Genomic DNA, 17,839 nt, shown 5'->3' with positions numbered 1-17,839 from the left:
TTAACATACCTATTTGCCATCTAGAAATCTTTTTTGAAGTGTTTATTCAAGCCTTTTCCCAAATTTCTTATTTTTTTTCTTGTCATTGAGCTTTGAGATCCTTTTATACATTATAGATAGAAGTCCTTTATCAGTTACATGCCTTGCAAATATTTTCTCCCAGTTTTCATATCTTCTCTTCATTATCTTAGCAGTGTTTTTCAAATAATAGATGCTTTTAATTTCAAGTCTAAATTATCAATTTTCTTTCATGACTTGTGCTTCTGGTTTTGTCTCTGAGAAATAGTTGCATAACTGGAGGACACAAAGACTTTGTTTACTCTTCTAAAAGTTTCATAGTTTTGCACTTAGTTCTATATTCATTGAGTTTATACTTTATATGTGATATTTATGTATATAATAAATCAAAGTTTTTTTTTTTTTTTTTTTTTAATATGGGCATCCAATTATTCCAGCACAATTTGCTCAGAAGGCTTTCCCTTCTCCACTGAGTTACCTTTGCACGTCTGCCATACACAGCAGCTGTTTTTGGCTGTGCTTGTCTTGATGGTACGGTAGCGGTGGTAAAGGCATTAATGAATCATGGAGCCACCTTGACTTGCTTAAAATTCTGTTGCACATCACACCAAGCAGCAACTAATGCCAGGATATTAACCTGTGTGTGAACAAGAACAGTCTCTGGAGAATCTTTATACACAAAAAGGAGAAATTATGAGAAAAATTTCCAAAACTTGGAAACAGGCAGAGGAGAAGATTGGTGTTCAGTGAGAGCAGCTCAGACCCTGAGTTTCTGTGGACTGGGTAAGTTTCAGCTCAACAGAGGCAAACATCAACTGGTAGTTAATGCTTGTAGTTTCTATCTGGTGGCATAAACTCAGAGACGCCAGTTTATGAGCCTGTTGGATTTTAAGGAGTGAGTTTTCTATCTAAGCCAGTGATCATACCCTAATAGACCTTTATTCAGTTGCACATGGACAGTGAGTTTCTCATATGCTCTTTGGACTGCTTAAACGCCCCACTGGTTTCTTCATTAATAAAGAAGCAAACTAAAAACTTTGAGCACGTGTTCATTTTGCATTTTCCTGAGAGCTATGATGGCATCTTTTAAAGTTCTTTTTAAAGTCTAGAGTCGTAGCTATTCCAGGTTAAGAAACTGGTGAAACCAGCAGCTAGAAGGCACGTTCATTGGTCTGTTCTGAGGGTGTTCTGCGGACGGCAGGTGGGATTGCTGCGTGTTGCTGCTTAATCTGGTCAAATTGAGTTCAGCGCGTGTCCTGGCTAAATAACTAGCTCCATTATCCCAGCTTTAGTGGCTACATTTCTGAACCTCAGTTTACCTAAAAATTATGACTAAAATATCAAAATTCCCTACAGTACCATGCAGCATGCATTGATGGCACATAAAAAAGAAAAGAAAGAAAAAAATGGAAAACTTAGAACGAAAATACTTATGTCCAAGACCCATCACCACACTTTGGGGCTGCGTGGCCCAGGGCACAGGACCAGAGCCCTGGCATATTCCTGTGGACCTCAGGCCAGGGCTGCAGGACTCGAGTTCCGGTGTCTTCCTGTGGACCTCAGGCCAGGGCTGCAGGACTCGAGTTCCGGTGTCTTCCTGTGGACCTCAGGTCAGGGCTGCAGGACTTGAAGCTTGGCGTCTTCCTGTGGACCTCAGGCCCAGCCCGCAGGACCCAAGCCCCAGCTTGGGTAACAGGGATGCTGCTCAGGAACCACGCTCCTGCCACCCCGACATTGTGAACATGTGCAAAGATGGTTTGCTAACTGTAGCAGAACACACTCATATGTGTTACTACCATGTAAGAGAAGACATTTTGTGAAGTTAAAATGCTTAAACATGAAGGTTGCACCCTTGATGTAATATCTGGTATGATAACAGTTTACAACCTTGTAAGTTTCCTCAGCCCATTCAGAATATCCACCACAGACCACGACGTTTATATCTTTCTTTCTTTCCTTTGTACTCTTTCTTCATTACAATGGATAAGGCTTAGAAAGTACCTGAAATAATTAATTTGCATCTTTGAAAAATTCGGGCAACAGAAAAGACCTGGGTTAAAGAGACCCCATCTCAATCCCAACACCAACATTCCCAAGTATCCATACAGATCCGCTGTCCCAGGCCCGATAAGCAGGTGGACGTGGGAAAGGAAAGACAGCTACAGGGGAGGGCAGTGTAGTAGAAATCTCATCACCCAGACTGATCCCGAAGACTCAGGCAAGGATGCGACACCTGGGAACCATGGCAGGCCTCAGACACAAAATCCCAGCCGCTGCCTGGTTAAACCACTGTGGGACCCTCCTGTGTGTGCCTGACATTTTATGACAATGCCAAGAGGCACTGAGAGAGCATCCTTCCCAATGGTTTTGTTTCTTGTCAGGAAATCATTGCTCATAATAAAGTCACAGAAGCAGGGCAACTTCCAAGACTGGTGTAGGTCACCTGCCTAATGAAGGTCTTCCTTATTTTATCACTATTAAATTATAGGGCTGGTGGGGACAGCAGAGTTTAAGGCAGGTGGTGCAGTAAATGGAAGACCAAAGGGCAGTTAGGAAGGCAGATGGTGAGGAAACGCAGGCTCCCGTCCCGGCACTGCGTCCAAGCGGCTGTGTGGTCTTGGGAAGTCCCCTTCGCCTCTGGGTTTCAGGGTGGATGAACCAGGCTCCTGGTTTCCATGTTTGCCATCAGTCCATGGAGAAGCAGGAGGGAGCCCATCCACCCAGACAATGGGGAATAAAGCCACACACAGGCCAAGGCCCTGCGGCTGGTGCTGTGCACGTGTCTGGTGGAGATGACCCCATGCACACGTGCTGACAGGTTCGTTATTAAGAGTCTCTCTGTGGTGCTCATGTTGCAGAAACAAGTGAAACATGGAGATTGTGTGAAGAAACCAATACCTGAAGCGGGAAGACGGACACAAAGCTGGGTGTGCTCAGAGGAGCGGGTTTCGTGCAGGGCAGGTGGTCCTGGGCCAGCAGGAGCCAGCCGGGCACCGGGCACAGGGAGGGCATGCAGGGCGGGTGGTCCTGGGCCAGCAGAAGCCAGCCGGGCACCGGGCACAGGGAAGGGTCAGCGGTATGGACGGCCGGACTGAGGCCAGCAGTGCACACAGGGGAGCCAGGGGTGGCGAGGCTGGGAGGGGACCCACTGCTGGACCCAGTGCCCATCCCACTGGTTTATCAGAAGCAACACTTTTTAATACACACTGAGTGTGTGCTGTGTTTAATTTTCCTTCACACTTGGAAGCCCGTGATTTCTATTCCTCAGGTTGAATTCTGAAATGCTTCATCTAAGGAAAGCACTGATTCCATGAATAAAGATGGTAAACGTTCCCACCAAATTCAGCTTTCTCCTTTGCGAGACAGTTTCATGAGATCACGTTTCTGAAGTTTCCCTAGGTCTGTGTGTGCTATACAGATGCGCACTGTCACCAGCACTGCGCAGCGGCTCTCCTGTTAGCAGGGCTGGTCAGGCATGGTGCTCCGTGGATTTTCCTCCGCAGAGTCCTGACCAGCACGCCCCTGCCTGTCCGCCTCGGGGGACGGGACCTCACGGCTGCACACCAGGCCGTCCTCCTTCCACACAGCTCCTGTGGTTGGAGCTTCTCTCTAATGGATCCGTCTTTCCCTCCTGCTCCATTTCTGGACTTAGGTTTGCTCTCTGGTCTCTGGAGTGACACAGAGGTGCCTCTGGCAAGGAAGGAACAGATTAAGGCAGGAGCTGCTGCCCTGGAACCCCCCTCCTTTCTCTCATACTGACACGGGGTGTGTCTTCTGATTCCTGGGCTGAGATAACCTGAGGCTTGAGAACAGCCTGGCTTCAAGACAGACTTAAACTAAATCTTTACAAATGTGCCTATTTTCCTGATGGGGACATTTCTATCCAAGAGGAGCTCTGGTACCATTAACAAAGAAAAACAGGGTGTTTGAGGGAAGCAGAGACCGGGGTCAGTCTCTCACTTGTCCGTCAGACGGCCCCTGCATGTCACCCTGTGCGGATTGTCCCCCAGACAGCCCCTGCATGTCACCCCGTGTGGAGTGTCCATCAGACGGCCCCTGCATGTCACCCCGTGTGGAGTGTCCGTCAGACAGCCCCTGCATGTCACCCCGTGTGGACTGTCCCCCAGACGGCCCCTGCATGTCACCCCGTGTGGACTGTCCGTCAGATGGTCCCTGCATGTCACCCCGTGCGGACTGTCCATCAGACGGCCCCTGCATGTCACCCCGTACAGACTGTCCCCCAGACGGCCCCTGCATGTCACCCCATGTGGACTGTCCATCAGACGGCCCCTGCAGGTCACCCTGTACAGATTGTCAGACAGCCCCTGCATGTCACTCGGTGTGGAAGCAGGGCCAGTCTGTGTAAAGGAAAAATGCCCAACACATCTCCCTGACGCAGTGTGGGGAAAACCTTTACACAATTCTCACGTGGGGGTGGGCCCAGGATGAAGGATCCACACGCAGTGCTGAGGTCCGGCGGATCTCTTCCACACATGCTACTGTGCTGGGGGGAGGAAGGTGAACCTTCACAGACAACGGTTGCCCTCCCTGTACATGATGCTGGCTACAGAGATTTATCCTATTTCTATTTTATGTGGGACCAGTGAAAATGGCCCTATAGGCACTTTGCCATCGGGATGGTGATGCCTCTGAGCATACTATAAACCAACCCTAATCCACAGTAACAATCAGGAGACATGACGGAGGTGGGTGGAAGTGGACCGGTGCTTGGTTTCTTTCCTAGTTAATTCCCTTTGAATCCAGTTATGTCATCAAATCGGCACTTAAAAGCATGAGAGGGCCTTCCTGATGAGACATGAGACAATGGTTTAAAAAGACGGACTGCCTTGCTGAGCCTCCAGCCTCATTCTCAGCCTCATTTCTTCCCACTTAGGGCTAAAGTCTCAATAGTCTAGTAGGTCCTAGTTTACCTCTGGACACTCAGCAATCAAAAAGAAACACGTACTAGGCCTGAGTCCTTTCTTATCCTCTCAGAAAATAAGGCATGGAGGAAAACTTATCTAGTCATGAGAAGGTTCTGAGACTGTGATGTTTTGTCCAGCCATGAGTCCTTGGGAGGGTTCTACACTGCTTTAAAGCAGGGCTCCCAACCCCGGCTACACACCGGCATCCACATCCTGACCCAGCCGCATGCCTGGGAGTGGGTTCCCCTGATTCAAACGTGCAGCCAGGCATGATCACCACTGTCAGACCAGCCTTTCCTGTCCAAGTCTCTGCTGAGTGCTGGTCCATGTCCAACAGGGTCACTGAGCAGTGTATCTATGCATTTTCTTAATGAAACACTGAAGGAACAAGAGAAACACCTGGGAGCTCTGTCGAAATTGAAACATAAAACTCTATTTTAGCCATTGGATCCATGATGACACGTTCTACTAGTTTATGGGAATACAGCAAATCTCCATTTATTCAGGTCATCTTCTGCATCCTTCTGGCACTTTCCTATTGATTACTTTTTGTTCACGTACCGCAGGAGACACTGTTGTCCACCAGTTCTGCACCTGCTGCCTGGGGTGTCCTTTCTACACCTCTTCCCTGGGGTGTCCTTTCTACACCTGCTGCCTGGGGTGTCCTTTCTACACTCGCTCCCTGGGGTGTCCTTTCTACACCTCTTCTCTGGGATGTCCTTTCTACTAGAATACTTTCTTTTTTTTTTTTTTTTTTTTTTTTTTTTTTTTTTTTTTTTTACCAGTACCAGTCTATGGCCTGTTAGGAACCGGGCCTCACAGCAGCAGGTGTGTTAGTGAGCATTACCACCTGACCTCTGCCTCCTGTCAGATGAGCAGAAGTATTAGATTCTCCTAGGAGCAGGAACCCTATTGTGAACTGCACTTGTGAGGGATCTGGGTTGCACACTCCTTATGAGAACCTAATGCCTGAGGATCTCTCACTGTCTCCCATCCCCCTAGATGGGACCGTCTAGTTGCAGGAAAACAAACTCAGGGACCTCACTGATTCTGTTTGGTGGGTTGTATAATTATTTCATTATAGATTGCAATGTAATAATAATAGAAATAAAGTGCACAATAAATGTAACATGCTTGAATCATCCCCAAACCATCCCCCTGACCCTGTCGGTGGAAAAACTGTCGTCCACAAAATCCAGTCCCTGGTACCATAAAGGCTGGGACTGTTGCTGTAGGGGATGCTGACTTCATTTCCAGTCCCCAGAGTGGGTGCTGCTTTGCAGAAGCCAATCAGCCAATGGCGTTCCCTTGATGAGGAGCCAATCAGCCAATGGCGTTCCCTTGACGAGGAGCCAATCAGCCAAAGGCGTTCCCTTGATGAGAAACAAATCGGCCAATGGTGTTCCCTTGATGAGGAGCCAATCAGCCAATAGCATTTCCTTGACAGGAAACGAATCAGCCAATGGCGTTCCCTTGACGAGGAGCCAATCAGCCAATGGCGTTCCCTTGACGAGTACTTTGGTCTGATGGGCTCATGACCTAGGCTGGCATAGCCAGGGTGATGGTGACATCCTCAGTGGGTTATGCAGGCCATTTTCTGCCTCCCCTGAACACCGACATGAACGCTTGTTGCTTCCGTAGGCATCTTATGACTGGAAGGGGAGCCACGCCAAGGTACAATCTAGACCTCAAAGCTCAGCAAGGTGGAGTATGGAAACCCTGTTATGCAAAATAATAGCAACATTCGGTATTGTTTACGGTTGGGTGAGTCAAGAACTTTCTCTTACTTGTAGCCAAAGGCATCCTATCTGATAGATATTTTACACTTTGTGTTTTTGTGTTGCTATTAGGAAAGATATACATTTTTTATTTTAAATTCTAACAGGACATTGCTGGTATAAACACAAATTTAGATAAATCGACATAAAATGTACAAAAGTCTTGTAAACTGCAGAACAACATGCATATGCGATGACTTTTGAATAAAAAGGAAAAAAATACTTGAATATGTGTGAAAACAGTTTGAAGATTATATAACATAATACTGGCATTTGTACCTCAGCTTGGGAGGCAGGGATGGGGAGGTTGGAACATGGAAGGGCTGTTATTCTCTTACACATGTGTGTGACACTGAATTCTGGAAAACTTGGAACCATATTTTTAATGTAGATATTATGTAAGAGAGTAACCATGTTGTTAAGGTGGTCAAGGACATGCACCAAGCTACTACCCTGATGATGGAGAACTTTTCTGTAAAATGTACTGACCTCACATAGGCACATTCAGAAACGACTGTGAAGAAATGTCATGAGTTTAGATCCAGAGCTTGTGAAGGGTGCGGGGCTTTCCTTTCAGAAATCCTTTTAGGGAAGGAATGAACACGCTGACCAATGCGGGAAAAGTGATACAATTAGTAAAGAAAAATCAATGCGATCAACACTATACATATGTAATTCTTCTGGAGACTTAAAATTGTGAGCTGGGTTGGAATACAATCAAAGTCAGGAAATAGTAGAAAAAACTAGCAAAACAAGCGAAACAGAGATAGAAGGTGGAGAAAAGAAATCCATCAGTGCTATTGAATCAAGAAGAACACATTTACAGAGTCTGAAATATGCCAGGGACTGTTCTAGGCATCTTCACACTATTTCATCTCTGTCACATGCGAGGCTGAATGTTTCAGCAGGAAGAACGCGACTCTCAAGACAGCAGTTCTTAAACTCTTGCATAGATTCTGCCATTGTGGTTTAGTCTCTAGGTGACTGAAAAAGTCACATAGCCCTTCTGAACTTTCATTTACCATTTGTAAAATAAAAGGGAAAAGAAAAGAACTGCATCTTAGACAAATTAAAAAAGTTAAATGCACACAATGCATCCAGCCTAGTATAGAGTATTAGGCATTTGACTTAATTCATTCACAGATATTACTAAATGTAATATAATTTTATAAGTACTCCACAATGAGTTATAATACTTAATTTACAGTTTATGTAATGGAGTTTTGGAGAACTATTTTCTCTAATTCATGAAGAGTAAGCGGGTCCATCTGACTAATTTCGAAATGCTTTGTCCTTCCTCTGCAGGACACCATGGGCAGATCTGATAGGAGTCAGGTCACTATGTGGGGTGGAGCCCAAGAAATGCCTGCAGGGGGAATTCCTAACACAGGGGTCCTGAGTGAGGGGTAAACTGGGAATCCAATGCCCTCAGAGGTCCTGCATGACCTTGCCACCCTGCACAAGGAAGCATCCCCTCCAGGCTTCTTGGGGGCATCCACTTTGCTGAGCTGTGAAGATCCAGCAAGTCAGTCATGGGCAGCATGACACAGTCCCAGCAGTTCTTCCCAACAGTGGCCATCACAGCCCTGACAGCCCCCCCTCTACCCAGTCCTGCAGAAACGTGGATGGATGCCCATGCCCACTTACAGTCTCTGCAGGTGTGCCCGCTTGTTACTACCCCCATGGCCTCCATCCCCCACGAAAAGTCTTCATTATCTCAATCCTGGATTATTGAAAACGTTTCCTCTAAAATCCACCTGGGCACACTGCTGCCTGCTGAATCCTAGCCCGAATCTGAGATCTTTCACTCTGGCAAATCGAGCATTAGCCTAATTTTTCAATGCTCCCCATTGGGAATGCCTTCTCTTCTCCACCTGTGCAAGATACCAATGATTTTTAAAAGACACTAACCACTTCCTCTAGGAAAGATGTCCTGACTATTAAAGTCCAACCCCAGCTCTGACCCCACTCCCACCCTACCCCACACCTTTTTTTTTGAGACAGGGTCTCACTCCGTGGCCCAGGCTGGAGTGCAGTGGTGCCATCATAGCTCACTGCAGCCTCGAACTCTTGGACTCAAGAGATCCTCCCCACTCAGCCTCCTGAGCAGCTGGAACTACAAGCATGAGCTACCATGCCTGGCTAATATTTTATTATTCTTTTTTGGAGAGACAGGGCTTCTAGGTTTCTTGGGCTTGGTTGCCCAGACTGGTCTCTAATTCTGAGGCTCAAGGGATCCTCTTGCCTTAGCCTCCTGAAGGGCTAGGATTACAGGCATGAACCACTGTGCCCAGCCTTCACCCCCTTTAGTGGAATAAGGACAGTACTGAACATAAGGAAGGACTATTCACAAAGAAGTTCTATTTTTTAGGAATCCTAAGTAAACTTTCACCTTCTAGAATGCTTCAGACATTCATTTCACGACATCTAGGTACTAGATGAGATTACTAACCTTTCACCCTTCCTCCAACGCTGTAATTCTATGATTGCTCTTATTTAGGATATCTTCTCCCGTAACCTGTCACCTTCCCATAGATGAGTCTGAATGGCCACCGTGACTCTGCTCAGCCAGGCACAGGCCCTGGGGCACTAGAGGGCATGGGGCAGTCCCTGCACACACATGCGAATGGAGAATTCTCTCTACTTCTCTGGTATTTATGTTGAAAGCAAAATGATTACTGCTGTCATCTAAAGAAAACAAGCAGAAAGCTCACCTTGTCCCAGAAATGCTCTTTCACTTTGCCTTTTAATGACTTGAACCTTCAGTACTGATGGTTTCTAAGTGGTTAAATGCCACTATACATTTGAGCAAGTCCCTGAGATGAGGGATCCTATGTTGAGTAATTTTCTATCCAGTATACAATGTTCTATAATGGTTAATGAATTGGATGCTTCAAATATAAAGGTTATTTTAAGCATCAGGAATCAACCATAATTCCAATTTAGGATGCCCAATTTGAGGGGAAAATCACAGTGGCCTGGTATAAATGAGAATAAATGTTGGTATCGGTTTCTATGAACATCTGGGTGTGACTTCATTCTGTGAACGAACAGATCTCAGTGTGCATTAGTACAGGGATGCTTTGTGCTCTGTGATGGCATGCCAAGGAGCCTTGATACATTTTGACACGCTGAATGAAAGATAAATAACACAGAATATTTTCACATTCAAAGTATATATATATATGTGTATATTTAAACGAAGTAGCCATCTTTAGTTACTAAGTTCACACTCAGCATTCTCCGCACTCAGCCAGGCGGGAGCCCTGGACTTTGGAGTGAAGTCAGATCTTCTCTGTGATGCACTGCCTCATTTATCTCCTGTTCCTGTCACTCTTCATTCCTGCAGCGTGCATCCTCCCTGAAGGCTCACCCCACTATTTAGGATAATGAGGATCATAATGCATTCTTCCTTATCCCTTCACATGATATACATTCAAATTTGTGATTGATGTATTTGCTGTTGTCAGGAAGAGAAAAGCAATTCAGACATACAAGCTATTTTATATGCACCTTTGGACCATTAAGTTTGAGAGGAAGAACCATTAAAGTGCCTTAAAATATTACAAACATCCAAGTAACTGCACGACATATTATACTCATTTGTAAGGTAGGTGTTCCGTCTCCTGGAGCACAGGCTAAAGTGTCATCACTCATCAGGAATTTGAGCACCATGTCAGTGTAGTCCCTGCCTGGAAAGGAATACACCACTTTCCTCACATTCAATGTAGAGACACAGACACAAAATCCTCTCCTCCCCTTCCCTTTCACCTTCCACTACCAGTCATGTTATCCACGGAGCGCACGACTCCGTGTGAACGATCATTTCCACACAGTGGCTCAGGTGAAAAATTCCCACCTTCTGAAGATTCCTCTTTTCCCCCAGTAAATTACTACGTATACTGCAATGCTATGTCTCAGACACCCGAGCAGGTGTAGGTGAGAAGAGTGTGAGTTGCTCACTTACCCCAGTTCTCTGAACTTCCATGAACGTGGCTCTTTGGAAGGACTTTTCCCACACGGCCAGCTCGCTGCCAAGCTCCACGTTGAAAACATGGCTCTTCCCATGGCTGGCCACGACGCTGAAGCAATAGGGCCTCTGGTCCTCAAAGTCAAAATCTTGAAGACCCAGATACAAGTTTGCTTGCAACCAGCAGTCCTCTGTGAGCCAGAACTGAAAAACAGAGCATGGATTGGAAACGTGCAGCACTAGAAGGCCATTCCGGGGCTGAGGGCCCTGGCGAGGGGAGAAGGCAGCGTCTGCGTGATCTGGGAAACGGTCTCCTGGGTGCAGACATGGAGGCAAATTTGGAGCAATGAGCCTCTCATGCACAGCTGGTCCACAGACAAATATCTGTAAATAAATTATGTCAAATGCCTGATTCTCTGTAAGTGCCTTTCCCTTAAAATACTGGTCACCACATACTTCCCTGTTTTACTATGAAGAGAAGGATGAGGCTGGGTGTGGCGGCTCACGCCTGTAATCCCAGCACTTTGGGAGACTGAGGTGGGTGGATTGCTTGAGCCCAGGAGTCTGAGACCAGCCTGGGCAACATGGCAAGACCTTGTCTTTACAAAAATAAACAAATAAATAAAATACAACAAATTAGCCAGGTGTGGCAGCACACGCTTGTAGTTCTAGCTATTTGGGAGACTGAGGCAGTAGGACTGCTTGAGCCCAGAAGCCTGAGGTTACAGAAAGCCAAGATCACACCACTGCACTCCAGCCTGGGTGACAGAGGGAAACCCTGTCTCAAAAAAAAAAAAAGAAAAAAAGATAAAGATGAAAGTCTTGAGACATTGATGCTTGTGTTCATCATAAAACCAAAAAACACTGGAACCACCACCACTCTAACTAAGCGTGTCCCCTGCGCCTCCGAGTCTCTGCAGAATTACTGGCTGCTCCTCTCCCCGCGGGTTCACTGTCCTGAGATTAAGGACGAGTGCCCAGAACGTCTCTGAAGCAGGACCAGGCACCCGACCACCCAGGAGCTCATTCCGCAACCCAAAGGCCTGACAAAGGGAATTGTTGTTCCATTTCTGGTCAATCATTTAACCCGGAGATGTGAGTTACTTACAGCACGTCTATTAATCACAGGTTTTACTTTGTGACCACCAAGGCGACTCCAATGCTGCCAGCCTGTGCTGCACAGAGCAGCCTGGGGTGCTCCCCACTTCTTTCCCCCATCTGCAAGGTTGCACCCCACTTCGAGATTCATTTTCTCAAGGGCAGGAGAGAAAGACTGGGGGTCCCAGTTGTCACAGTTACTAGGTCAACAGCATGGAGGTGCGTGGTGAATGCACACTCAATACCTGGCTGGCATCTCTCTGTCTCTGTCTCTCTCTTTCTGTCTCCATTTCTCTCTATGTCTGTATCTCTCTTTGTGTCTCTCTCTTTCTCCATTTCTGTCTTTCTGTTATCTCTATTTTATATCTGTTTCTCTGTCTCTCTCTATCCCTCTCTCTGTCTCTGTCTGTCTGTCTCTGGACCCATCTCAGTTCTCAGCTCACCCATTCATTTACTGGCCTTCAGATCCACCCTGAAGAACCCCCACCAGACACCTTCCTGGGACGCTGCACCCCAACATCAATTTTGCTGCACCAGTCTCTCCCCAGTGAAGGGAACAAGCGGAGACACCTGGGCTGGGGTTTCCAAAGTCCTGAACGAAAATGTGGTGTTTACCCACAGCCCTGCATATGGCAGCAGAAAGGAAGGGGAGCTGCCCACCTGCTGGGTCTTCCCATCATGATTCTGAGATATCTCCATTCACTTGTGTGATATCTCCATTCACTTGTGTGATATCTCCATTCACCAGCTAAGCTGGACACTCCCCACTCACACTTATGCTCAAGGTCCACTCCCAAAATCCACATGAACTCAGCAGTTGGCCAAATAGTTTTACTTCAAATATGCTGACACATGCACTCTAGGCACAGGTTTGAGGTAAAAGCTACGACTGGTGTGTCTCAGGTGGGCCTCCTGGCCTCTCCGGGGGGATGCCCTGGCTCTCCCGGCCCCTCAGATAGCTCTGCAGGATGATCCTCTGGTCATGGAGAGCATTGCACATTTAACCCTGTGTATCATCCAGACACCAAATGCCTTGTGGTACATTCATGTGAGAACATGTGTGCATGCATGTGTGCACGAGAATGTGTGTGTGTGCGCGCACATGAACATGTGTACGTGTGGAAATGTATGTGCACATGAATGTGTGTGTACGTGAATGGGTGTGGTATGGATATGTTGCTAACCCTAAATGAGCCTTGAGTACAGAAACTGCACTTTAATTCTGGGGCCCTCTGGATCCTCTCCTTCAGCTGGGATACCTGGAACCTCTAGGGTTACACGTCACAAACCAAGAACACCATGTTCATCATTGACCTTATGGTGTAGAACGTATCTCTTTATCCACTGAACTTAAATGTCAAAAAATTGATAAAGAAAAACTTTTGGAAGATATTTATGTGGGAATGCACATTCCCCACTGAATGGCTCATGACAGTTGGGCCTTGAACAATCCAGGAGTTAGAGGTGCCAACTCTCACGCAGTTGAAGATTCACACATAATTTTTGACTCGTCTAAAACTTAGCTACTAGTAGTCTATTGTTGATCAGGAGCTTTACTAGTAACATGAACAGTCAATTAACACATATTCTGCATGTTATACGTATAATATACTACATTCTTAGAATAAAATAAGTGAAGCCAGGCACAGAGGCTTACACCTGTAATCACAACTGATTGGGAGGCTGAGTCGGGGGCATCACGGGAGCCCAGGAATTTGAGACCAGCCTGGATGACATAGCAAGCTCCTATCTCTAAATAAATAAATGAATTAAGCAAGTAAGCTAGAGAATAGAGGATGTTATTGAGAAAATCACAGGGAAGAGAAGATATACTTAGAGCACTGCACTGTATTTATTGACACCATAAGTTTACACCATCTGCTTATAAGAGAAATGGTCTGAAATGGTGGCAACCACAGCTGCAGACCTCGATCTGTGGTGCACAGCAAAAATCTGGTAATGCTGTGACCCTCCTGCTTCTTGGAGGCACTTGCATCACCCCTCGTGGCACTTTTGTGGGTCCTGGGGTGTTATTCAAGGTTTACGTTACTGGACTCAACACGAAGGAGGGAAGGTACACAAGAACCCCGAGAGATCACTCGTTACCATGCTCTGCAATTTACTGGAGAGACAAATTGCTTCCACAGGGATGATTAAGACATTTTACTCAGAAACCCAACACTTGAGCTCACTGCAACAGCAGCAGGAGGTGGCTACAAAAATTATCATCACGGTACACTATGTGCTACCATGGGCAGGAAAGATTTAACACTGCGTCTTTACCTTTGTCTACGTTCCTCTCCACTGCAGATGGTGCCAAATAGATCGCTTTATATTTTACAGGCGTAAATGATGAAACAGACCAGTATCTACATATATTGTATGAATTCATGACATCTCTAACTTTTTCTTAATGTTTTGATATTTCTAAGCTACATAGTTTGTCTTAAGAGGTTTTTAAAATTGTTAAATTGTTTTCAAAAAAGTTTCCAACACACTTATAGAAAACAACTGGCATCTAAGTGAGCCCACGCAGTTGAAGCTCATGTTGTTCAAAGGTCACCTGTGTTTCTTCCTATCACTTGCTGTATTTGGGCAGCTGTGGTTCACAATAGAACACCAGGTTTTGGAGTCAGATAAGATTTGAGGCCTTTCTTTGCCCAGTATTAGCTGTTTGACCTTGAGCGATTCACTCTCTCAGAGCCTCCACTTTTGAGCTGTGAAATGGAATCACGATAAAAATGTCGTCATAACTTCACAGGACAGAGCGGCCAGCATGCAGGCTCACATCCCGGATTCATATGAGTTCACTGCCTGTTTTCATAAAGAAACACGTCCTAAGGCAATGCCAAGCCAGGCCATACATGTCGACTTGATGTCTGCTTTGCAGCTACCTGGCCTCCTGGCAGGGTCAGCTCGGGCAATATCCAGAACAGCATTTCCAGCCACCCCCACGACTGAAGAAAGCCTACCCCCCACCTAGGACTGCATGACATCATCTTATTATGTTCCCTTTCCTGAAGAAACAAAAAGCATTGTATTTTTAAATTACATATTTTTTTCTATTTATATTTATTATGAAACAATTATAGCAACAATAAAGGGAATTTGAAAGATAAATTTATTACTGTGTTTTCTCATCTGATTTTTAAAAATATGTCAATAATTACTAATATGCCCTTAATAATAGGACAATAATTATTAATATTCTCTTTCATGCAATGTGAATTTGTATATATATTTATAATATAATTACTTAAAATATGTTATAAGATTGTAAAATATTTGTCAATAGTCTTTTGATTATTCTTCAAATATCATTAATTTAAGGAATATCCTTAAACATTCTCATGCATACAGCTCTTTGATTCCTCTGAACTCAGTATGGTAATGGACTCTTCTTTAGATTCGATTCTGAGGAGTAAGACTGCGTGATCAAGCAAGGGATTGCTTTTCCACTGTTCAGCCTCACAAAGAATGTGTCGTAAGTTCTACGTGAGGAAAATTAATGACTCATATGTAGCTCATTTCCCCAGATAGTTCCTATAGCTCCTTTAAAAACCATCACTCAGCCCTTGTGGATTGCAGTGTGTTGATATGACTGGAAACCCTGAGCACTGAAGTCCAAGGTCCGCGGCTTGCTGTCAACAGTCAGTCAGCGACTGGCCAGGCCATCGGGTTTCCTCGCCCGGACTGAGCCTTTGGGTTTCCTTGTCTGGACTGAGCCTCCGGGTTACCTCGTCTGGACTGAGCCTCCGGGTTTCCTCGTCTGGACTGAGCCTCCGGGTTTCCTCGTCTGGACTGAGCCTCCGGGTTTCCTCGTCTGGACTGAGCCTCCGGGTTTCCCCGTCTGGACTGAGCCTCCGGGTTTCCTCGTCTGGACTGAACCTTTGGGTTTCCTCGTCTGGACTGAGCCTCCGGGTTTCCTCGTCTGGACTGAGCCTTGGCCAGGCTTCTTCCTGCCTCTGGGACCTGGAACTCCCTATCCTTAGAGCATTTGCTTTAGAAAATGTATTATTGTATGTTCTTTCTCTGCCATTTGATATCTAAATCTTTCTAAAAGTCTCTTGCTGGCTGTACAACCCAGGACTGTCTTTCTCAAGGAGCTGAGAGCTGTCCTTTCAAAATGTGATCACTGGGAAGATGGCGTCATCTCCCGTCCCTGTGGAAGGATGGAGCCCAGCCTTGGTGGGTGCCCGGCTCTAAGCTGTGCAACCATCTCCTACCATGAAGATGGGAGTAGCTCTCTGTTTATTTGCAAGAAGCCAATTAACAGACACTGATGGCCCCAATCTCCTTTCTAGCCCAACTTGTAGAAACCCTCTCATCCTTTGTTTCAGTGGAGTTGGGTTTAATCTGTCTCTCTTATCATAATATACTTGAATAAGGTCTTCTTGCCTTCTTCGCCTTTAACTTTGGTGCAATTTTGTCCTGACATGGCTTTAGAAATTCTTCCTTTCAGTGTTGACATTATCCAAACAGGACTACCCTGAAGATCCCTGGAGAACATGTTCTAGAACTCTTAATGCCCACTCGCGACAGACTCCCGGAACACCACTGCTTCTAGCACGTGGAATAGAGAGGGAATCAGGATGAGCTTTGTAGCCAGGTGAGTCTGGTCCCCATCCCTGCCTCTGCTTGGCTTCTGGAAGGTCCTCATCCACTTCCTGCTTCTGAGTTCTTAGCTACAAAACAGAGTTCTCCTTAGGTGGGGAGAGAATTTACTCAGGGATATAGCTAAGTGCTTAGCAAGGCTACTAGGGAAGCACTCAATAAAGACAGCTGTCATTACTAAGATCCTCTTGCAAACATATGACAACATGGACTTTTCCTGAAAATTTTAATGGGGTATCTTTAGGTTGAGAGGACGGACCCATGCATTTCACACAGGACGCTCCATAGCGTCCAGAGTGCTTTTCTGCCATGCTGCACGAAAGCTGTTTATCATTTCGCTCACGACTGCAATCAGGGCTGATTGATGCAATTTTCTCATCTATTTCATGATGAGTGTTGAAATATAGAATATATAATTTTAAGAGCTGGGAAAAGTAATTTTTAGAGCGGAGAAAGTATCAGAGAAAAAACAAAATCACAGCTTCAGAATTTGATTTCTGGTCTAAATATTAATGAGTACACTTCGAAATGGTAATTACGGTTATTTAAAGAATCTACATGAAAAAGTACTAGTTCTTATGATACTCACATATTTATTTACATTTCTGAAAATGAATTGAATGCGTTTACTTTTAAATTTATGTATGCTAAACGATAAACATCCGCAACTGAATGTGTGTAAAAGCATGCAATATGGTTTTGTAAGATCGCCATTTTAAGACTTCCAAATAGGACATTCAATTCATATAATTTAATCTCTTTTTTAAAAAATATTGAATGCTATAGATTATTATTATTTACCCCATTTTTAGTTTAGTATCTTTGCTATAGCCATTCTACTGGCTAATTTCATGATTTCATAAACACTTCATATAATATTTATTGGTTAATTTTTTTTTACAATCTTCCTGGGAAAATGAGGTGGCTCAATAGCTTACTAATGAACCACATATATAAGACACATGCACACGCATGTTGATTGCAGCACTATTCACAATAGCAAAGACTTGGAATCAACCCAAATGTCCATCTGTGACAGACTGGATGAAGAAAATGTGGCACATATACACCATGGAACACTATGCAGCCATAAAAAAGGATGAGTTTGCATCCTTTGTAGGGACATGGATGCAGCTGGAAACCATCATTCTTAGCAAACTATCACAAGAACAGAAAACCAAACACCACATGTTCTCACTCATAGGTGGGAACTGGACAATGAGATCACTTGGACTCGGGAAGGGGAACATCACACACTGGGGCCTATCATGGGGAGGGGGGAGCGGGGAGGGATGGCATTGGGAGTTACACCTGATATAAATGACAAGTTGATGGGTGCTGACGCGTTGATGGGTGCAGCACACCAACATGGCACAAGTATACATATGTAACAAACCTGCACGTTATGCACATGTACCCTAGAACTTAAAGTATAA

General features: G+C 45.3%; 1 protein-coding gene across 13 annotated transcripts in view; it reads right to left on the bottom strand.

Moving 5' to 3' along the window:
- The window catches only part of SNTG2 (syntrophin gamma 2), a 414,561-nt gene that overhangs the window by 64,945 nt on the left and 331,777 nt on the right, over positions 1-17,839 (bottom strand). For all 13 annotated transcript variants that reach the window (XM_017860345.1, XM_017860346.1, XM_017860347.1 and 10 more), the window contains one exon: positions 10,689-10,895. In XM_017860345.1, the coding sequence (XP_017715834.1) occupies positions 10,689-10,895 (207 nt within the window). The remainder of the gene's footprint in view (positions 1-10,688; positions 10,896-17,839) is intronic.

The sequence above is a fragment of the Rhinopithecus bieti genome, unplaced genomic scaffold (assembly GCF_001698545.2).
Source record: "Rhinopithecus bieti isolate Rb0 unplaced genomic scaffold, ASM169854v2 scaffold_51905, whole genome shotgun sequence".
NCBI classification, from domain to species: domain Eukaryota; kingdom Metazoa; phylum Chordata; class Mammalia; order Primates; family Cercopithecidae; genus Rhinopithecus; species Rhinopithecus bieti.
This window is presented reverse-complemented; position numbering and strand designations above follow the sequence as displayed.